Below are 23,621 nucleotides of genomic sequence, written 5' to 3'. Positions count from 1 at the left end.
AAAGTTATATTCAAGAAATCAACAACCTGAGCAAATAGGTGGGCATAGCAATCTTCAAATAGAAAACAAAAATATTCAAAAGAATGCACTTAAAGGACAATCTTCAAACCAATTCACATAAACCAATCTGTGACTGAATGAATTAGTGAAAACAGAGGTTTTCCTTCATAGTTTCTCCAGACTTGCGCGTCAGATTACCATAATCTGCAGACCACGCTATACCATCCACCATGAATGCATTTTTAGAAAGATCTCTTTGTAATCATATAAGGGAAACAGAAAGTAATCCAAATTTTAACACAATTAAATGGCAGTCTTCCTCCAATTTTGCCAATTCAAAGTCACAAACATTAATAGCCAAGAACAGCAGTAGTTCTGCTTTGCTTTGGGTAAATGATTAAATATCTTTGCTACCAAACTAATGGTTTCTCCTAGACTGCTCGTAATTTCCAAAAACCCAAACATTTCAGCACAGAGAAAACAGAAAACAAAACAAAAACTAGTTTTTTGTTTGTTTTTTAATTTTAATATCATCAGACTAGAGAGGACACAGTTCCTTAACCTTAATGGAAAGTAGGTTTGGAATACCAAAAATCTCTTCCTTTATCATCAAGAACCTAAGTTATTTGAAAAGCATTTAATTCAAAGAGACTAATGGCCATATTTATGCTCCCTTCTAAAGTGAGAAGAGTGTCTCAAAAAGATAAGACTGCTTACACAGAAGAAAAGTTTGAAATTTAAGCGCATTTCCTATCTTGTTGGCACTTTTAAATGCGACTTCTTGAAAAAATTCAGAATTACCAAAGATTTTAACTTAAATCTTCTTTAAAAATAAGGGTGGGGGGGACTCGAGGGGGGGGCGTCAAGGAAGGGAGGGAATATGGGGATATGTGTATAAAAACAGTTGATTGAACCTGGTGTACCCCCCAAAAAAATAATTAAAAAAAAAAGAAAGAAAAAAAAATAAATAAGACATCATCCTTGTCAAGTTACTTAATCCAAATTCACTTAAGTAGTTACAAGAGTGAACTCTATTTGAGTAATAAAGCAGGTCTGTACAGGAGCAGAGTAAGATGTGCTCTCCTATTTAAAAGTACTGCCTGCTGAAAAACTTCTCTAGATATAACATGTTTACATGTAACTCCTTCTGTGGAGCTGAAGAAAAAGAAGGCTTGCTGAAAATAAAAGCTCAAAGGATCCGTCTTTTCTAACTTCGCCAGTCATTTCTCAGACAGGTGCAGCGTTTGCCTAAAGCCCTCCCTCCATCAAGCCCCCACTCAGAAAAGGTGCCCTCCTACACACAATTTATTTAGTTGCTATAACAGTTGGTCTCTAAGCCACAAAGGGATTCCTTCTGAGTGGAGAGAATAAAGCATAAGAAAAAGGGCGGATCAGGCTGTTTCAGCGATTGATCAACTCAGGTTCTCACTTGGAGATCCTGTTTAAACACAGAGCTCTAAAACGCCCCGTTGTTTAGTGTCACGGGACGAGGGGATCTCTTGGGATAAACCAAGCATGGCACTAAAAATTTAGGGGTTGAAACTACACACGCAGCAGCTCCGGATTCTTATCAAAACAATAGCGAGTGGCACATGTCAGGCGGCCCACATGCGCAGAGGGATAAAGAGGAGGCTGGCTGGGGTTGGAGTTGAACTTGTCTTAACCCCCTCCCCCAGCTCCCACCGCCGCGCTCCCGGCTACGCGAAAGTGAAAACGAGGGGGCGCCCGGGGCCCTGTTCTCTCCCCCTCCTTTTCCCCCGCCCAGCCCCGACTTCTTCCTCACCCGGTCTCCCGGGGGCGGAGACGCCGAGTTCCCCGGGGCCGGGAGTTAGTCACCAAGAAGAGGCGGTGACAGAGCTCACGGCTCGCTTCGCACACTCCGAGGCCTAGCCGCACCGGACGAGAGGAGGCCGGCGGAGACGCCAGTGCCCCGCGCCCCACGGCCCCCGGCCCGCCGGGGAGCCCCCTCCCCCGAGTCTCAACTCCGCTCCCACCCCCGCCCCCACCCCCTCCCCTAGCACAGGCAGCTCCAACGTCAGGCTCCACTCCCGACCGAGGAAACGACGCCCAGCCCGGCCGTTTCCTGCCCCCGGGGGCGGGGATTCCCTCCCCGGGCCGGGGGACTGCGGCTCCGTGCCGCTGACCCGAGCGGGGATCCCCTCGGCCGCCGGGCGGGGATCCCGGAACTGGCCCCGGAGCGCGCGTGTGGCCGCGGCGGGGAGGGGCGAGGCGGGGAGTTTCCGCCGCTCCGCGGCCGGGCGGCTGCCACGACTAGAAGCGGTCCCCGCGCCTGGCCGGAGACCCCAGCCTCCTCCGCCCCGGCCGGCTCTCCCCACGCGCGTCTCGGCCGGCCGCGCCGCCCGGGGGCCCCGCGCAGTCACCGGGTTGGGCTCGGGGGCCGGAGAAACGCGGGCCCGGGGCCACCCGTCACTTTCCAGTCGCCCCGCCAGAAACCCGGGGCGAGGAAAAGGAGAGAGACAAAAGGACGCTGGGCAGGGAGTCCCCACACTCCCTCGCACCCCCCGCACCCGGCCCAGCCCTTACTCGTAGTGGCGGAAGATCTCGTTGGTGACTTTACAGTAGAAAACTTCCTCGTCGGGCCGCAGGTCCGCGGGCGGCTTCTGTCTCACAAACGGCTTTCGGTGGAGCAGCGGCATCTCGCGTCCGCCCGCGGGCTCACCCGGACCCTCGGCCGCCCGCGCGGGCCCCGCTTCCCTATGAAAATTGGAGGGAAAGGAAAGCCGGTAAGGTGGGGAGCGCTCGGCGGCGGCGTGGGCCGGTCCGCGCGCCGGGGGCAGCTCGGCTGCCTTTTGTGTGACTGACGCGCCGCCGCTGCCACCCGAGCCGAGGTCGCTCCTGTCGCGGCCCGGGTGTTGAACCAGCGGAGCCGCCCCACCTCCGCACGCCCGGCTGCCGGCTCACAATGGGGCCGGACGCCCCGCCGCGGGCGGGCCGGCAGGCGGTGCGGGAGCGGCGGCGGCCCCCTCCCCCAGCGCCCGCTCCCTGCCAGCCGCCGCCGCCGCCGCCGCGGGGCTCACAACGTGCTCGGCGCGCAGCCGGCCGGCCCGACGCCGCGAGGGAACTTGCCGCGGGCGGCCCCCGGCGCCGCTCCGCTTTGTTCCGCCGCTCGCCTACGCTTCCCCGCCGGCGCCGGCCGGCTCCCGAGCGGCCACACCAAGCCCCTCACCTGCGAGCACGCCGGCTGCCACTTCTCCACCTTCTCAACTACAAAGGCGGCGAGGGGAGGCTCTGTCCCCCCGGGGGGTCGCTTCTCGCCGGCCCCGCCGCGCCGCCCGCCGCCGCTTCTCCCGCTGCCACGGCCTGGCTCCGCGCGGGGGATCGCGTCCCACCGCCACTTCCCCGCCTCTCGGAGCTCCTGGGAAGTTTCTGATCTACTTTCGGCTCAGAAGGAGGAAGAGCTGTTGGGAGGAGCTTTTCACTTCTCGCTTCTACCTTTTTATTGGCTACTCGATGACTTTTACAGCCTGTCACTGATACAGGAAGAGACGGCGGAGAGCCTGGGAGAGCTACATTATTAATTAATGGAGCAACCCCTTGTGAAGAATCAGAAGCATCCTCCATGTTTGCGATTATCAGCCCAAAGATCTGGGGAGAGCACAGGGGTTTCATAAACACATGGCTAACAAAGTAAAGCCTTCCTCTTCAAGTCTGACACCCGAGCTTGGTTCCACGATGGGAAAAGCATTCCAATTAAGATTTAACTTGTATTTTAAGGATGGGAAGAGAGATGAGGAATAAGAAATGAACAGTGGTTTGAAATTTGCTTCTTCAGAATTGGAATTCACATGTCAAAAAAAAAAAAAACTTTGCTCGTGTAAACATTCATCTTGAGAAGAAAATACCTTTCTTGACAACGGTGCTCTTTAATACTTAGGAATTCAAAGACTTAGAGGAAAAGACCAAAAAAGTATACGTCAGAAAATGTCATCATGCCTCTAGGACCCCCACATATTTAAAACTGAAAACCACACCTTTAAAAAGTAATATTTAGAATACGCCGGTGAATATATTATGCAAGCGATCACTATTTAATTCAACCACTCAGAATTTTAAAGGTTATTAATTTACTAATGAAATTTCCCCTAAAACCATTTTCCCATATCTATGATTTCCATTTGTGGAACTAATTTGAATTCATATAATATATATGACTTTTGAATTAAAAAGAATTGTTGAAACTACAAGTAACTCCAAATGTTTGCCAGCTTTGTATTACATGGTCATTTTTGCTACTGCCCTTGACTTTTGCTTATTTGCAGATTAACATGTAAGAATGGGTCTAAAAGTAAGTTTGAAGAAGTCCTTCAACAAAGGATGCAACTAATTACTAATACTATGAAATGATCTCAGTTGTAGAAAAAATGTGGGATCATGTTTCTATCTTCAAATTCAGTGCATATATACATTGGAACAGAAAATGTAAGGAATCTATCCAAATCTCAAGTTATCATTTTTAAACTTCTTTTAACATACTTCTGTGGTGGCTAGCAACATTTTGTGATTCAAAAATCATTAATAAAATTAATGCACCTTAGTGTACAGATACAGAAGTCAAACAGGCTTGGAAATGCTCTCAGTAGCAAGTATATTCTTTAGCCTGGATAAACTCTTCAAAAAACTATGCATGCAAAGATTTGGCGTTTTAAACTGGCCTCCAACTAGTACACTAAATGACAATATAGAATTCCCTACCTGGAAAGTAATTTCCCAGGTGAAAAATTTAGAGCCCACAAAAATAGACTCAAAATGGGGACAAGGAGGATGGATAATTTTCAATGGATATTGAAGCATCGCTCTCACAATTCAAAATCCCACTTTAACTGTTAAGCTAAAAATAGATGAAATTTTATATGATTATATAGTATTTATATTTCTTAGATCTCACTATTTGCTAAGCTCCTAAGATAATCTTGGCAAAATCATGATCAAAAATAGTAGTGTTGATTTTACTTTTATTAAATACAAATTTTTAAACAATTGGATACTTTTTTTATACTAACCTAAAATTGAAATTTTATTCTACTTCAAAATACTATCATCACGATTTTCCTACTACCACCATACTCAAATTTCAATACCATCATTACTCAGTTCTCTGAGTTACATACATAGGATTTATTTTTATTTATATTTAATCAATGTTATACATAGTTATTTCAGAATTCATTTAGTAAATTATAATTAACACATTAAAAGGTTTAGTTTTTATATGTTTATAATGTTTGATCAAATTGATAGCATTCCTAAGCTACCTAAGAATAACACTTCTCTTAAAGTTAACCTGCATGTTTACTACTAAAAACTTACCTAATGTATTATTTATTTCATATTTTGGTATCATGATCACCTCATTGCTTTATTACTACTTCTAGACTTTTAAGAGTGAAAAGCTCATTGCTGTATTCAGAAAGTAAAGGATACTGTCATGAAATAGGACTTCGTGTAAAAACAATTGAAATATTGTAAAGGAAAGTATGAAAGGGTATCACAAAGAAAAAAAAGAAAACAATGAAATTAAAATTTTAATAATTTAATTCAGTTAAACATTTGTCCTCCATTTATGTGCCAAGACACTGTACTAGCTCATGTAAAGGATACAATATAAGTGTATCCTGGCCTCAAAAAATGTACAATCTTGTAGGTAAGAAATGATGTAAAGACAGATAAACAACACAAGAATTGTGTGAGTCCTACTGATTATGAGTAATGTAACACAAAAAGAGAAGCAGAAAAGATTAAAAGTACAATAGAAGGGGGACCCAGGGTCTATCCTAAATGAATTCATCCACAGTGCATGATTTGAAGGGCAACAGAAAGCTCTTGTTCCAGCATATCCTCCCCAGTCTCAAAATGCAACCCTCCACCCTCTGTCACCCCTCTGGGTGAAGACACCACTGGCCCCCACTTAAGTGTAAAATGTAAATATACTAGTTTGGCAGGACATAGATCAACCTAATATCATCAGACCTAGTTTAATATTTGAGAGGGTATACTGCCTTGGATAGGTAAAGACAAAACAAGACTATGAAATATATATGTGTTTAAAAGCTTGAGCTAGAATACTTTTTCTTTCTTCCATTGACTGACTAAGAAAGGCTTTACTTAGGTGGTTTGGTGAGACAGTAATTACTTAAAACTGAAAGAAACCTTTGGGAACTCTTAATTCTCTCATTTTGCAGCTGAGGAAATGGAAGCTCAGGAACTGAAATCTAGGCCTCCTGACTCCTTGTCTAGTCTCTTTAGATCACACTGCTCTTTCTGTGGATTTGATAATATCCAATTTTCTTGTATACCCTACTCACACTGTATCTGTAAATAAGCTAAAATACTATTACAAATCCTTCCTAAACTGCTAAAATTGTAAGGGGATAAGATATACTACTCATGATCAGAAATAATAGTTCTTGAGAATTATCCAGAAAAGCAATAGGAGTAATACAAAGCTTAAATTTGTCCAATCAAAGAGCTGACAAGTCCTATCTCCATGCTTCAGTTAACACATCTAACAAATATAAACACTTCATGTCCCTTACCTCTAAGTAGCAGTTATACGAGTATTTAGAGTATAGCTGAGAAAGATGTCATAAATATATACAAGGAGTATCTTTGTAACTCTGTTCCTTAGTATCTTTATCTGACACCTGTCTCAACTCTTCTATGATCTCTTTGTAATGTCTTTCTAATTCATGGCATCTTGCCTAGAAAAGATTTTTATATATTGTTCTTTAGAAGTAATGAATATCTGAAACCGTTGGCCTAGTATTAGGATAGTGGTGTTAGACCTTAGCTGCCCATTGAAATCACCAGAGGGGTTTGTTGAAAGATACTGATGCTTGGGGCATACCCTAGATTAATTAAAACAATCTCTGGGGTAGGGACCCAGGCGTTTGGGGTTTAAAAATCTACTCAGATGATTCTAATGTACTGCCAAGATTAAGAACTACTGTGCTTAGAGGAGATTGGATTGTTAATGCTGAAGTAGAAACGTTGGCAAATTTGGAATTCCTTTTTTATTTAACCCCTTGTGATTAAAGTCATGAATTATGGGATGGTAGTAGGGGTTCAAAGAGTGTCTATGGCCATCATCATTATCATAGTAATAGTTTACATTTAATGAACACTTCCAGCTGGTCAAGCATTGTGCTAAGGGCTTTGAATCATCTCGTGCAGTTGTCACTACAAAATACTGTTTATCACTTGCATTTTACAGATGAAGCCGTTGAGGCTCAGAGAGGTTAATTAAGTAGCTTGCCCAAGGCCATACAGCCCTGAAGTAAAAAAGCTGAAATTATCAACTCTGGAGTCCAAGTTCCTTACTATTGTATTACTCTATTTCCATAGGACTGATTTGCTAATCTAGCTCAGATATAAATTGAAACAGGGAACTTGAGCCAATGCACTAAACAATTTAGAACTTGTAATGATTGACAATGTTTGTTAGAGGAAACCATGGAGAATTTAAAAAATTATCTCAGAGTGGGGAAAGCCTAAGTACTATAATGCAAGCCCAGAATCCGTAAGGATAATTCTATAAAATAAAAATTAAAAATTTCTGCATGACCGAAGCAGTCACAAAGTTGGAAGGCAAATATCAAACTAGGAAATTAATTATTTGCAACTCACTGACAAAGGGATAATTTCCCTAATATATAATTTCCTATTTCCCTATTGTCTGATAATAAATCACAATAACCTGACACACAGAAAAAGAAATATAAATGGCTTTTAAAACATATAAAAAGATTCTCAGCCTCACTCATAATAAGAGAAATGCAAATTAAAACTACACTGAGATGACATTTTTCATCCTTCAGATTTGCAAAGAGCACCATCATATATTGCTGAGTATGGGGAAACAGGCACAACTTCTATAAAGGGCAAATTGGAGATATTTATCCAAAATTACAAATGTACATAAAAGTTCCATCTCTAAGATATCCCACAAGTATATTTGAATATAAGACTATTTTGGCTTTGTTAGGAATAGCATAATATTAAAATTAATAGAAATGTCCAAGATTAAACAAATTATGATGTGTTCATACAATGGAATGGTATGCAGACATAAAAAAGAATGGGTTTTAAAAAAAAGTTCATTACAATATATATGGGGGCTTAATGTATACACATATTTGATGCGTAAAAAGCATCTGGAAAATAACACACTGGTTGCCTCTGGAAAAAGAGTTGCTAGGGGACAGGAATCAAAGGAAGACTTTTCACTTTGTAGAAAGATGAATAAAACTTTTTAAGATACAGAGATTTGATGGTAAAGCGGCAGGTCAGGACTAACAGCTGATGTGATAAAGTCCTCAATGCAACAATTGGAAATAGGTTTAGAACCGCAAATAAAAAGTAAAAATATCTGTTAAATATTTTACAGGGCCTAGCATAGTGCTTTTCCCATGACAGGAGTTCAATACGTATTTGTTGATTGGATGAACAGTTAAATGGATATATAAAATATAAACTTAACTTGATTACAGTGAAAGAGTCATATGAGTGGCTGCTGTCATCTTAACCTAGAAATAGAATTTAGAATACACATTTCCAAGAAACTCTAGACTGTTTATGTTAATTATTAGCTATATACCAATTTACAGAACAAGTCATACTATATTCAGCCAAATAGATCTATTATTATTTTTTAAAATAAGACATATAAGGAACAAGTAGAAGTTTTTAAAATTTGAATTATAAAATTAAGTGTTCTTTTTCTTATTTTTATCAACTGTAAAACTAATTTTTATGCTTTAATTTATCTGGTAAAATAGCTACCAGATAAAAGTTGCACTAATATTTACCATTTGATTTACTAATTTCTGTTAATACTGAGTATAATATACTGGAATATACTACTTTGTTTCTCTTTTTTTTTAGTGTTCAGGCTATAACCTATTACCAGATATTTTAAATATTACTATATAATTTTTAAAATCTTTTAAAAAAGATTTACTACCATGCCTAGAACACAGTAGGCATTCAAAACCTATTATAGAAAAGTACTAAGTTCCTTCATTTTTCTTACTTTCTTATAATATTTAAATAATTATTATTTATAATATTAAATTTATAACATTTATAATTAGGGCCATATCTTTTTCTACCAGTTAGCTCGAGTGGTTGAAGCATGGTATTCATGGCATACTACAAGTTTGACACCAATAACTAGCCCTATGTTGTAATGCATACATGGACTACCTGGCAATTATGGATGAAGAGATAGAATTAAGACAGTTAAAATTCAGAAACCAGTTCTGAACATGTTACTGCTAAATTCTAATCTAAGAGATCCTGGTGAAACGTGCTAATGCTACAGGCACTATAAGATAAAACATTTAGGGTTTTCTCCCTTTTATCTCTGTTGCCATCATCATACCTAGAACACAGGAGTTCTACTATCCTGTTTTCTCTAGTCTAAATGTTTAGGTCAAAACAACCATCTTGGGTGTATCCTGGCACTGTGTCTTGGCACAACTGAAATTTATCTTTTTCAGCCAGAAAAACTTTTTTAGCTACCATTAAACTCCTCAATAACTTTTTAGCATCTAGACACCACATACCTGGCATCTAGAAACTAGTTTACCTACCAGAACAAACATCTTGCCTATTTCAAGTACAAAAACTAAATTCCCCAATACTAAACACCTCTCTTTTTACCATTCCAAGCTTCCCTCCTAAAGACCTCACTCTCAGTTCCAGTGTGGTAGGCAGAATAATAGCCTCCCCAAGATGTCCACAGCCTAATCCCCAGAGTCTGTGAATGTTTCATCATATATGGCAAAAGAAACTTTCAGATGTGATTAAGGTTAAAGACCCTGAGATGGGGCAAGCTGCCTGGATTATCCAGGCCCAGTCGAATCAGTTGAGTGCTCAAATGTAGAGAACCTTTTCTGGGTGTGGTCAGAAATAGATGGGAGAACTGAGTAAATGTTAGAGGAATACGTTGTTGCTGGTTTGGAATGAAGAAAGGGGGCCACAAACCAGCGAATGTGGTGGTCTCTAGAAGCTGGAAGAAGCAAGATAACGGATTCTCCCCTAGAAGCCTCCAGAAAGGAACATGAACCTGCCTACAGCTTTATTTTTGCCCAATGAGACCTGTGTTGGACTTCTGACCTACCACTAAGTTTCTGGTAATTTGTTAAAGTAACAATAGGAAAGGAATACATTCAGCATGAAAATATTCTTAATTCTCAGATGATTTTCATAGCAATAACAAATGATACCTTTGAGCTTTAATGAATGATTTAGATCTTTCAAGCTGAGGTTATTAGCCACTCCTATTTCTAGATTTTTCTGTCATGATTCATCCTACTGCTGCCCTTCCAAGTTGCAAAAATTCATCTAGTCATTTTATAGTGCATCTTTACCTTAACCATATACAACCATAACATACACACAGTCAGAATTAGCATGTATACAGTAAGAGGATGATTAGAAATGGACAGCCTTTTTTCCCTCATTAGTTTCTATCTCCTCAGATCTCCGTAGGGATCTTGCTCCATCAGTCTTTCCTTTACCCAATATCAGGCTTTCCTTCACCACTGAGATCTCTGCCCTTAGCCTGTAATCTAGTGCAAGTTTCTTTCATGGGGGTGGGTGTTGTGGGTGTGTACACCTTTCTTTATCTTCAGCACTGTTTCTCTTCTCTTCTCAACCAACATTTAAAAAAGGAAACCTATGCTCCTTGTTTCTACTTCTTTATTTCTCAGTCCTCTGTAGCCTCCCCATCCTTGCCGAAAGCTGCTTTTGATTCTGAGCCCCTAATTGCTTAATCCAGTAGACTCTAACCAAGGAAGAGTCCACCTTACTCATTCTGCTCCTTGACATGCTTTTACCTTAGCCTTTGTGACACACTCTCACCTGGCTTTCCTCCAACCCCTCTGAACCACCCCCAGTCTCCTTGGCATCACCTCTTCCTCCTCAGCCTGTTCCCTAAACCCTGCTGTTTCCCAGCTTTCTTCCATCCATTCTCTTCTCCTGTCACTCCTCAGAGGAAGCCTTCTCTAAATCAACACCTCCTCCTGACTACATTAACTGCCCTCATTCTCACTGGACTATGAGCTCTTCTAGGGTCTTCTTGTTTCCTTGGGGACTCTACCACAGCTTCTTAAAGATATTTTGGGATGAGGAATGAGTCATCAAACTGACATATTATGAAGATTAATATGGGTGTGGTATGTAAGACTGTATTGGATAGAGCCTGGAGGCAGGGAAACCAATTGAGAAGGCACAGGAGAAGTACGAGTATGGAATGACAACAGCCTGAATTATTGCCTTGGCAATGGAAGGAAGAAAAGCCAGGAGAAATATTTCAGTGGACGTGTTTAGTGACAGAACTTGATGACACATTAAGGAAGGGAGAGGAAAAGTCAGAGATGACTCAAAAATTTTAAATCTGGGAGACTAGAAAGGTAATAACATTAACAAAATTGGGGTAATCAGGTATAGAAATAGGTTTGGGAGGAAGATGAAGCATTGGATTTTAGACATAGATTAGCAAAGCAGTTGGAAGACTGGGCTCTGAAATCAAAAGAGAAATCAGGATTGAGGCTATAGATTAGGGAACTATTTCCAGAAATATGATTTTTAAAGCAACTAAAGTTGATGGGTATACAGTAAGTAATTAGTACTTGCTAAATAAATAAACCTCGATATTCTTTCCTCTACTCAAGTGCTCATCCCCAGTACCAGGATGCTCTAGACACTCACCAGCACTCTTTCTCCCACCAAGAGTAACCCCCAGCACTTGCCCTCTGTTGCCTCTTCCTGACTGATCATTGAAAGGTATTACAAAACGTGCTCTCTAATGTTAGGGCCTCATAGATATGCTAACCTCCTTTAAAGTCGTCTCACGTTGACATTCTATTGAACACCCTACAACAGTTTTTCTAAACCTCTTTTCTCTTTTTGCAAGCTTCTCACCTGATCTTTGTTTCTTAGCCACGCCTTCCTTGCCTCCTAATTGATTTACAAAATCTGGGCCATTCCATACGACTTCTGTTCTCAACCCAAATTTTCTTTTCACCCCACCTTCTTTTCCTTACCTATTGTCTTCTCTTTCCAAGGCTACAGCTGTGCATTTGATCATATTTCTTTCGACCTCTAGGTTCTTATTCCATGACTTCTTTCTCTTGAATCTCCCCACTTCAGTTGCTCCTTTTTTTTTTCTTTTTTCTTTTTTTTTTGCCTACTAACAAATTCCAGCCCACCTTATCCTTAAAAAACGCTTTTACCTTCACTTTGGTTTCCTCAGAGATACCATCTTATTACTACTCTTTTTTGGTGTTACTAAGTATTATAAACATTACCACTATATGTCATCTTGATAGTGGTTCTAATTCTTGCTAGAGCAGTTTTACTTATGTATGTCCTACATGTTTGTGTCATAGCCTCCAAAATGTAAGTTTCAGTAGGGCAGAAATCATGTGATAAATTAATCATAAAATGTTTTCAGCTATGACTAATCAAGAAATAGTTGTGAGATTTGGGATACTGACTTCTGAGAAACAATAAATAATATACTACTACTTTGCCTTTATCTGTTTCCAAGGATTTAAAATTGTAAATGCATTTAGAGTTGCCATGTGATGGTTATCTCTTAGTCATAAGTCAGGATTTTTCTGATGTCTTATAACAATAGCAACTGTACTCATTTAAGTCTGTAAGCAAGAGTCTTGGGCAATCCCTATGGCCACAGATGCATGAGAAGTGGGCAATCAAGTTTTAAACCTACAAGGTACCTTGAGAACACTAATTCTTTTCCATTATTAATTTAGATACCATTCATCTTGCTTCACAAACGTTATTTATATTTTAGAATTTTCTAGCAGGAAAGTCAACAGTGCCTTCCCGTCTGTACACTACACATACACCTACATTTCTCCTCCTATCATAAAAAGCTACCTTTTCGCCCTGGTCCACGGTAGCTGCCTTCCTAATTGTTGATAAAGTTAGAGAAAATGCCAGAATGTATCGCTAAGTACTTGGATTTAAGAGCTAAAGAATGAGCTATGTAAAAACTAATTTGTATAACCAACTTTTAGAAAAAGTTATTTTTATAATTTTTATAATAATAAAATATGTATTTTATGTTATCTCAACAAAATTAAAGCCCCACAACCAGAAAACTTCTGAAAAAATCTAAAGATATTATGATCTATAATAAAGCAAGTTTATTCCTTATAATTAAGTATAAAAATTCAATTAAAAATCATTTAGAGGGACTTCCTTGGTGGTACAATGGATAAGACTCTCTGCTCCTAATGTAGGGGGCTGAGTTCGATCCCTGGTCAGGGAACTAGATCCCACATGCATGCCACAACTAAGAAGCTGGCAAGCCGCAACTAAGGAGCCCACGTGCTGCAACTAAAGAGCCAGTGAGCTGCAACTAAGGAACCCGCCTGCCACAACTAAGACCCAGTGCAACCAAATAAATAAATATTTTTTTTTAAAAATCATTTAGAGAGCAACTGCTAGGTATAAAGCACTTTGCCAAGCAGTGAGCTTGATATTTAAGTGTAATATAAGAAAGTCATAATGGCTCAGATTCAAGTTCTGTGTTACAAACATATATAGGAGAACTACATTCCATATTATTATTCTTGTCTTAGAGATAATAAAGCTGAGGTATAGCAGGGTAAAGAAATCATCCAAGACTCCACAGTATGCAGGTGGAAAAGCTGGGATTCAAATTCAGATTAGCTGTCAAAGTCTATTTATTCAACAAATATTTCTGAGTGCCTTTTACATGTTAGATACTGTTCTGGAGACTTGGGCTACATCAGGGAAGAAGACAGAATAAGATCCCTGCATTCTTGGTGTTTCCATTTGTTAGCAGACAACTCCTCTGTCTTCTCCCCTGCCACCCATCTGCACAAGTAAAGACGAAATTACTTTCCCAAGGTCAACCCTTCTATCGAGGTTGTTGATTTTATCACCTTTATCATGTCTCCTTTGAAACCTGGCTTAATTATTGCCTCTTCCACTGGATCCATCTGACTACCTTAAATACACGTCTTATCTTGAAAAATGACTCTACTTGTCCCTATTTCCATTCCTTTTTCTTGTTCCACACTATACCCCATATTCCACAGCACTCTTCTAACCCTCTGCTACTTTGTTTTCCTTTCAAAGGTTCTTTACAAGTCCTCATGCCTCTCAATTTGTCTACAACATTTAATCATTCTGACCGCTCCCAAAAACTCCTTGCTTGATTGATGAGAAGTCACTTTATCCTGGCTTTGAAAGAATTGTATTTCTACATCCACCTTCAAGAAAGGAATAGGACCATCTCCTGTGAATACTGTCATCACAGTAAGATGTTGAAAAAGTCAGAAAACTGGCTAATTTTTTTCTTGAAATCATCCAGAGGAATTTTTCCTTTCACATTTTTAAGAGCTTTCTAATACAAACAAGAAGATACAAATTCATATTTATTGTATCATGTATTTCATTGGAGGTAGAGATGAGTACAAACTAGTATAAAAGTCAAATATCATTTCTACCACTCAGAAGGTGACTCAGATTGCTTCTGACTCAAGGTACACACTCAGAACCAGACACAAGAATTTAAAAAACATGGATTTGGAGTCTTTTAATGGTAGGACAGAAAGTTCTACATAAATCAAGTGTATCCCAGTCCAGTAATACCAACAGTTTAGTGCCTCTAAATCATTAAGAAAAGATAAAATTATACTCAACATATTATTCAAGAGTCTGAGTGTGTATATACTATACATACTATATATACTATATATGTACATGTATGCTATACACACTTTTTAAAAAATCCTTTCTATTGTGAATTACATGAAACAGTGCACAAAACAAATATACGGCTCAATGAATTCTCTCTCTCTCACACACACACACACAAGCACTACCCAGGTAAAGGAAGAGGATATGGCCTGTAGCCCAGTGTTTATGAGATTCATCTGTGTTGTTACACGTAGCTATAGTGTATTCATTTTCATCACTACCTGGCATCCTAGCATATGCATTCACCATAATTTATCCCTTCTTCTGTTGATGAATATTGGTTGTTTGCAGTTTTTGCTTATGAATATTCTTGTGCATGTCTTTTTGGACATGTGAATGTATAGACAGGAGTGAAATTGCTGGGTCATAGGATATGCATATTTTTAGCTTTACTAGATAGTCAAACTCCCCCAAAGTGGTCATACAAATTGGCACTCTCACCAGCAGCATTATATAAGTTCTAATAACTGCATATCCTCACTAGTACTTGGTATCGTCTCTCTGTTTAGCCGTTCTGGTGAGTATGTGATAATACCTCACTGTAGCTTAAATTTGCACTTTCCTGATTGCTAATGAAGTTAATTATCTTTTTATATATTTATTGGCCATTTAGATTTTTCTTTGGTAATACCCTTTTTACATTTTAAAAGATTTTGATATTAAGTGGTTGAAATAAACAATAAATTCTGTTGGGTGGAACGGGGACAAAGAGTAGTCATTAAAGTGCTTTAATTTTGCTATTGGGCTCTCTGAGCAAGACAAGAAAAGGCCAAAAGTTGCTCTGCACAACAAAGGAGAGCCATTGTTTCCATTGACTGGGCTTGAGGCCAGCAAATATAGAGAAAAAATTATTTTCTCAATAGGCTTTAGAAAAATTTATCTATGTTTTAAAGCTTAATTTGTAAGTTTTGTGGAGTCTAAAAGAACAAGGAGGCTGGAGCCAATAGGGATACTACACTCTCATGCCTCCTTACAGGCCTGAGGAGAGAGAAGGCATTAGCTTAAAGAATGGACTTCAGTCAGTTTCTAGTGGCTTTTGGTAGCAGCAGAGAGTGTCATAACCAGAAAGAATATTTTCAAGAGAGAGTATAAGCCTGACTGGTCCTCCCCTATAGGCTAAAAGTGAAGCTGCGGTGGGGGCTGGGATGGGAGGGACAGCTAACCACTGGGTGAGCATATATGGGAAATTCACAAATACAGAAGTTTCATTTCCCCTCCACGTCAGACTATTAAAGCTTTTGGTAAATTCTGTTCTATCGGACGAGAAGAATCCCTTATTTGCCAGATATCCCTATAATAGTCAAGGATAATCAATTATTCTAGAGAAACAATAGGCTGTTTCAGAAAGCAAATGCCTTGGTAAGACTGGGGTTTTAAATTTGCATTTGGCACATCAAGCCTTGGGAAGTGAAGTTTCATCTAGAAAGAGTGGAGGTAGATTCCAGGCTCATAAATGTTTCTATGCAAATTCAATCGAAACTTTGAGGCATATATACATTATACTCAATCATATCTAATCTACTGTAGAAAATAGAATGCTATGGAAAGCTTTATTATTATTCATTTTATAGTTAACATAACCTGAGAACAAAATCTGAGACACATAGCACACACAAAAAACGAAACCACAGATTAACATCATTTATGAAAACTGATGCAAAAAAATCCCAAATAAAATATTTGCAAGCAAATTCAGTAGTCTATTAACAGAATAACACATGCTAACCAAGAGGGCTCATTTTGAGAAAGAACAGATGGTTCAACATTAGGAGATCAATAAATTAATCTCACCACATTAATGGATCAAAGAGTGAAAATCCAAGAGTGCTTTGAGAGAGAACAAAAGAGAACTTGATTAAATGCAATGTCTGTTCCTGGTTTGTAAACAAACAAAAGTGTAAATAAAGACACAATAAAGCTTATGCTTTATACAGCAAATTTCAAACTTAACATTAAAACTTTATTTACACGTCCACCAAAATCAAGAACAATAAAAAAATCCCCACTCGTTGCTATTCTTCATATCTGTTCAGGAAGCTAGCTAATAAATAAGACAAGAAAAATAAATAAGAGCTATTAGTGTTTAAAAAAGAGAGAAATTTATCACTATGTGTAGGTGATCTAATTGTCCAGAAAACAAAGAGTAAACTAAAAAACTATTACTACTAATAAGAGAGGTTCAGAAAGATATTTGGTTACAAGAAAACTTTCCTATACAGTAGCAGTAACCATTTGGAAAATATAAGGGAAGAAAGATCCCACTCAAAAAGAGCCCAAACTGAGGGTGAAAGGTACACAGAATCTCTCTGTACATTTTTTAAACAATTTCCTGTGACTCTACCATAATTTCAAAATAAAAAGTTTAATATGTCACACAGCTCACAAGTGGAAGCTAAGAAAATGAACTTCTAGTGTCATGGTATGCCAGACCCTTATTGGACCCACCTAGGATGCTCTTGCCAGAAAAATGGGACTTAAAAAAACCAAACGGACACATAGAGGTAGATGGATTCATTGTCCTATCTGGAATGCAAGTTTTTAATTCTAAATTGAACCATCATACCATCATGGTCTCTATTCTACCACAAACAGACCACCCTCTCTACAAAGCAGAAAAATCAAAGTGGTTAATGTTTTCATTCGCCCTCCCACTAAGAGTGGGACTCATCATGCCTTATCTCTGCAACCTGAGAGATCTCTTGTCTACTTTTAGACTTTCATGTTCATTTTTACTGGATTTTACCTTTTAAAAAATGCTGGCACATAGTTTAACACGATCTGGGCCCAACCCTCTCTATAAACTGTCCTAGCGTCCTCCCCTCGAAGTTACAGCTGCACTCACACATTTCACCTCTACTCCTATGCTGTTTCTATTCTTCCTCAGAGCTCCTGTAGGACTCCTGATCTAACTCACTAAGATTAGCTGTTCTGATGCCTCTATGCTACAGCAACAGCAACACTTTACTTTTCTAGGAAGGTCCTTGAGTCATATGGTAGCTCTGTGCCACTCACTTTAAAAGTATGATTCTTTGGGACTTGCTATCTATGGAGTGTTTATTTAGTCTCTGACTCTCCCAGGATTTAGCTTCCCCCCAAAAGCATATTCTCTCTATTCTAACAAAGTAGCAGGTTTTGTTTTAGGCTCAATATTGCTTTTCTGTCTTTTGGGTGGCTTCAGGCTTACAAAGCGCCTATTTAGTAACATAACTTTCTATGCATGTCCTCAAGGACAGCCTAAAATTTTGCCGTAATTTTGCTGTAACTCTGTTCTTCATAATAATGGGGTTTTATAACTAGGTAGGCTCCTGTATCTTCTGGAGTCCACTCCTACTGTATGCTTGGACCTTGGGAAGTATATTCAAATGTTAAGATTTCCAAGAGTCAATCAGCACAGAAGGTTCTCTGCAACTTGCACTTATCTGTTTTTTGCATTATCTGTGTACAAAGTCTGAAGCAAAGTAGCAGGTCTGATAAAAAGCAAATTTTGAACGGTAGTGTTTTTGTTTGTCTTTTAATTTTACAAACACATTCCAAAGCTGTTGCAACCAGTTTGCTCAAGAACAAAAGCTCATTAGCGTGTCTCAACAGTCAGAGAAAACATAAATTGCAATAAGTAGGGCTAAAATTTCCAAAATAAGCAGGACCTAGGAAAGTTCTTACATAACTTTAACTGGCCCGAAAAAAAACTTCAATTGCCTCCAAATTTTGTACAAGTCAGATATAATTGCATAGACCAAGTCCTTGTTTTGCAAGTACAGATTAAGAAAATATATTAGACTAAGCACTATCTTCTCAAGGAAGCACTTCCTGTACCCCCTGCCCCCAAACATTCATAATACTGAAAATCTCTTTCTCTTACTTTGCCCTTCCTCCCCTACAGAGCTCCTATAACACATTGTTCCATTTTTTTATATGCCAGTAATCCTGGGAGGGGGTGGGTGGGCAGGGACTGTGCCTTAGTCCCTTATTTAATGTATCCTGGATGAAGGAATATGAATGAATGAACACTATGAAGAATCTGGACTGTATTTTTGCACCTCTGTTGTACGAATTTATAGAGATTTGAAATCGTTTTTCCTTTCTTGACTCATGAACAAGGTTGAAATAAACACATATTAAAGGTGGGATGGAAAGAACACCAGTGGAAGCCAAGAGATTTAGTCTCTGCCATTGATTCTATTCACTAAACTTCTGGTGGTGGGGGCACTCAGTTTTCTTAGTGGTGGGTTAACAAATCGGTCACATAAGAGGTTTCAATTAGATGCTTGTCACAGAACCAGCTGATTCATAGATTTTGTGAGGCCCCTCATGACTCCATAGTACAAAAATGTAGCTTTGTGCTCTAGAGAAATTGGTATTATTAACCGTCTTTGGAGTGATTGTTATTAATTATAGGAAGGTGTTTTGTCTCTTCCCATAACATTGTCCTTGTGCGTTAGTGGAATAACACGTTTGTAAATACCCCTGTTACAGCACTTGTCACTTAGTATTATAACTGTTTGTCGCCTTCATGGTTTCCTTCACTAGACAGCTAGCTCCCCAAGGGCAGGGGCCAGTGCTGCTGTATCTTAGGCATCCTTGTATTACCCCCTCCAGCACCTGTCTGATGCACAGTGGGCCTCTACAGTTATTTCTTGAAGAATGAATTAATTTTCAATATCTTAGGTCCACCTTGAAGTAGTGTAAGCATAAGTTTTCACGTATTTCTAAAGGAGCTCTATTTTTGAATTTAGGAGTCTTCATGGTTATTTTAAACTCCTTTGTATTTCTCCATTGTTGTTATTTAATTTTTTAAATTTCACTTTAAATAGGTAAGAGAGCATATTAACCAGGAACTGATTCATATATCAAGAGGGTAGATCACAGAATTTAATTACCTACTGTTTGTCAGAGGGGTTGTGAATTTTAATATCTCCAAAGGCTTTTACCACGCCAGCATGAAAGACAGTCAAGACTAATGCATCGCTAGCAGCGGAGAAACCACAATCTCCACGCACAAATTTGAAAGTACGTCTAAAATACCATTTCAAATTTTGTAAGAAGACATGTAAATGTGCCACACACATCACAGCTACCACCAAAAATAGAAATCATTTAGATTTTTACTAATGCTTTTTATAGTCAACAACTTCTAGATAAAATATTTTATCTTTGTTAATAGAACTTAATCTTCAGCTACATTTTAGGAGGGTTTTTGTTTTGATTTATTGCTGTGGTTGTTGTCAATACAATTAGCTCCCACATTACTTTATCTCTAAAGCAGGCCTATATTTCATGGTAAAACCACTTCATTGTCCCTTAATTCCCATGATCCATCTATGAGAAAACCTTTTTTCTTTTAAATATCCCTCAAATCATATTTAATTTTCCTACTATCACTATGATCACCATACAAATGCAAACCGTTCATCTCTGGCCTGAAATAGTCCCACGCCCTCTTACTCTACCTGTAGTTATTCTTCCTTCTCTCTAGCAGCAATGCATGCCACAGATTTCTTTTTCTTAAATAAGACCTAATCATGTCACTTTCAACTCTACAACCTTCAATGTTTTCCCATTGTCCTTAAAGCCCACACTCCTTAAGACAGACTTCAAAATCCTGGTCATTCTGGTCCCTCACCTACTCCAGGTTCCTATTCCAATCACTGCTCAGGCGCCCTTCTTCGCCAGACTCACTTTCTTTCAGTGCCTGGTACTCCTGATCTTTCCTGGTGCTCCTTTCTCTGTGGGGAATATTCTTCTTACTGTTTTTTGCTAGTTACTTGGACTCATCCGTCAGAGCTCATCTGTCTCTTCCTCATGGAAGCCTAGCATGACTTCCTTAACTAAATTAAATCTGTTTTCTATAATCTCTCATAGCACCATGTGCATCTCTTCATAGCCCTCACCACAAGGACAGCTTTACATTTATTTGTGAGATTACTTGATTCTTCTGCTTCTCCCGCAAGACTATATACTCCATGAGGGCACCATTCGCTCATCATTAAAGCCCCAGCTCCTAAACAGTGCCTGGCACATAGATGCTTAATAAATACTTGTTAATTCTATTCTATTAATGCTTCATCTAGATTTGCCATAGGCATTAAAGTCATAAAGATTTTAAAAAGCAGAATCCTAAAAAAGTCATTTTCCAGAAATAATTTTATTAGTTTAATTAGTAAATCTGATAATAGAGAATTATATGAGATCAGATTTATGTTATAAAATTTTTCACCAGCAATGACATTTTTACTAGCATATATCAATGTTACTCTCTCCTTCAAACTGTTACTATGAAATAATAATAAAAATAACAGATGACATGTATTGAGCTCTTACTATGTGCAGGCACTGTGTTAAGTGTTATACATGTATTATCTCATTCAATCCTCATAATACCCTTGATATAGGTATTATTAAACCCGTTTTACTCATGAGAAAATTAAGGCTCAGAAAAGTTAAGTTGACTTGCTCAGTCGGACAGCTACTAAGTGGTAGAGGCCATATAGCCAATAGTCAACCCAGATCTGTCTGACTCTTGATTCCCTTCCCCATCCTCTCTTAACCACAAATACCAGTATACTAAGAGCTACTAGGACATCATAGGCTACGTTAGACCAGCTCTGACTTTGAGACTCAGCTCTGGAACTGACCAGCCATTTGATCTTAGGCAAATTAAGATAACCACCTCACTCCCACCCCCAAACCTCAGCTTCTACAAGTATAAAATGGAAATAATGGCACCAATCTTGCAGGGTTGCTATAACAGGTATACTACACTGTATATAAAGTGTCTGACATATAACAGACATTCAATAAACCACTTTTTATTATTGCCTTATATGATGTCTTAACTTTTTTTCAGGTAATTTGTACTTGGCAACATTGTGTTTTAGATAGTTCTCATTTCTATGATGCAGAAGCACAGTCACCAAAGATACATTTTGTCAGAGCATGTGTCCTTTTTTTTGGTTTAGAAAATAGCATCATTATGCTCAAGTATCTTTTAGCTGAGTGCTACGCCTATAAAAGATACCTAATAAATCCATGTTAGATAACCAAATAGTTATTGCACAGCAAATGTTTGAAGAATTCACAGGCAAACAGAAGAATCTAGGAAATAGGAAAGAATAACCAGAGTTCACAAATTACCTCTGAGTTTATTTCTGATTTATTAAGTTCTGAAACTATAGATCCAATTTAATTTTTACAATTTGATGCAATAATGAAAAAGCAAGCTCACTGTCCACATTTAAGTCTATATTACTGATTACTCAAAAAGTTATGATTCACCATTCATATGAGCTAAGTAGACGAGCAAATATAATGTTTGTTAAAATGATGCACAATATTTAATCATGCTTATGTGAAAAAAAGAAAATTTTTTATTTAACTGAAAGAAATACATATGATTCAAACTGTCCACAAAAGTATTTGAAAGTTAATTAAACTATCTGGGTGATGGTAAACATATACAAGAACCTTTCAACATAATTACTGAAAACAATTCTGCTTTCAAAACTATGCCAATTTCCTCCCCCCAATTTCTCCCTTAGGGAGAAAGTCAAATTAAGTACTATAGCTTAAAGCCAGATTCATGAGGTCTGCAACTGAAATATACACTGTGTATTAAATTTAAAATTATAACTCAGTTTATATCAATCAGCAGTATTGATTTAGAACCTATAGCACTAATGTACAGTGCTAATCTGTTTCTTATTTTATTGACTTGCTAAGTAAGGAAAAATTTCACACACACAAAAGTTAAATTCTGTAGGAAATTAATTTTGAGTGTCTAATACTTCCAAAGTTTTATCCATCCTGATTTGATATTGATATGAATTAACATATTACACACGTTTTAAGTTATAAATTTATAATGCTATATTTAAACCTGTGTACTTTTATAAATGGTAGTATTGTAGAAAACCACAAAATCATGATTTTAAATCTCATAATTTTTTATTTTATATATATAATGTAATGAATAATCATTAATTTCCATGAAATTCCTATGAATATGACCACATATTATTCCTATTTTATAAAATATTAATATAAGAATGTATATAGGATAGCTAATAGTAACAAAGCCAGAAAAAAATGAAGTTTCTGCTATGTGATTTTGGGATGAGTTTCCTAATTCTCACTTCAAATCTGGATGTTAAAAAAAAAATTCCCACATGGAAGACACAAATTTAAGCAACAGCCTCTTAATAAAGAACTATTTTATATTTAAACAATACATTCTTTCCAAATATACAGTACTTGTCAATTAATTTGGTTAGGAACAAGAACACTCTTGGAGATAAGCTAATTAATCTGTTGCCCAGGTGGGATTTGAAAGCCATAGGGAGATGCCTTTCCCAAACCTCTTCCCTAGATTCCCAAGGCAGCTGTCAGCCATTAATATGTTAGTTTGAATTAGTTTATCAGTTACCAACCTGAGGAAGACTTGCAGGAAACAGGAGCTCAGTGCAGAAAGGGAAAGAAAGGATAGCTGCTGAGCTTGTGAATCTGCAGTGGAGACGGTAGGCAGTTTGGGGAGCAGTACCTGGAAGAATGGAGAATGCAGAAAGATGCCACAGAAAAGGAGATAAAGGATTCAAGGAGAAAAACTTCACCTAGTTCACAATTTTTCACATAAACTGGAGTATTTAGACAGTTGATTCCAAGCAGTATTCAAAAATGGTCAAACTGTAGATACTAAATGCAGTTACAGATAACACAAGTCCTAAACAACTAAAAAATACTTAAATAATTACCTTTTTTTGGTGTTGGAAAGTTATAGGCTGAATTTCATACTGCTGTGAATGTGTTCTATTTATTCTACTGGTCTTTTCCTTCGAACAGTTAAAAAC

The 23,621-nt window shown here is 38.5% G+C and overlaps 1 protein-coding gene across 1 annotated transcript in view; it reads right to left on the bottom strand.

Moving 5' to 3' along the window:
- BAZ1A (bromodomain adjacent to zinc finger domain 1A) overlaps nucleotides 1-3,426 on the bottom strand; it is an 83,375-nt gene extending 79,949 nt beyond the window's left edge. Inside the window, exons 1-2 of the mRNA XM_057720864.1 lie at nucleotides 3,188-3,426; nucleotides 2,545-2,715 (exon numbers count right to left, since the gene is read on the bottom strand). Coding sequence (XP_057576847.1) covers nucleotides 2,545-2,657 — 113 coding nt within the window. The 5' untranslated portion in view covers nucleotides 2,658-2,715; nucleotides 3,188-3,426. The remainder of the gene's footprint in view (nucleotides 1-2,544; nucleotides 2,716-3,187) is intronic.
- Between the last annotated feature and the right edge of the window lie 20,195 nt (nucleotides 3,427-23,621).

Source organism: Hippopotamus amphibius, chromosome 2 (assembly GCF_030028045.1).
Source record: "Hippopotamus amphibius kiboko isolate mHipAmp2 chromosome 2, mHipAmp2.hap2, whole genome shotgun sequence".
NCBI lineage: Eukaryota > Metazoa > Chordata > Mammalia > Artiodactyla > Hippopotamidae > Hippopotamus > Hippopotamus amphibius.
This window is presented reverse-complemented; position numbering and strand designations above follow the sequence as displayed.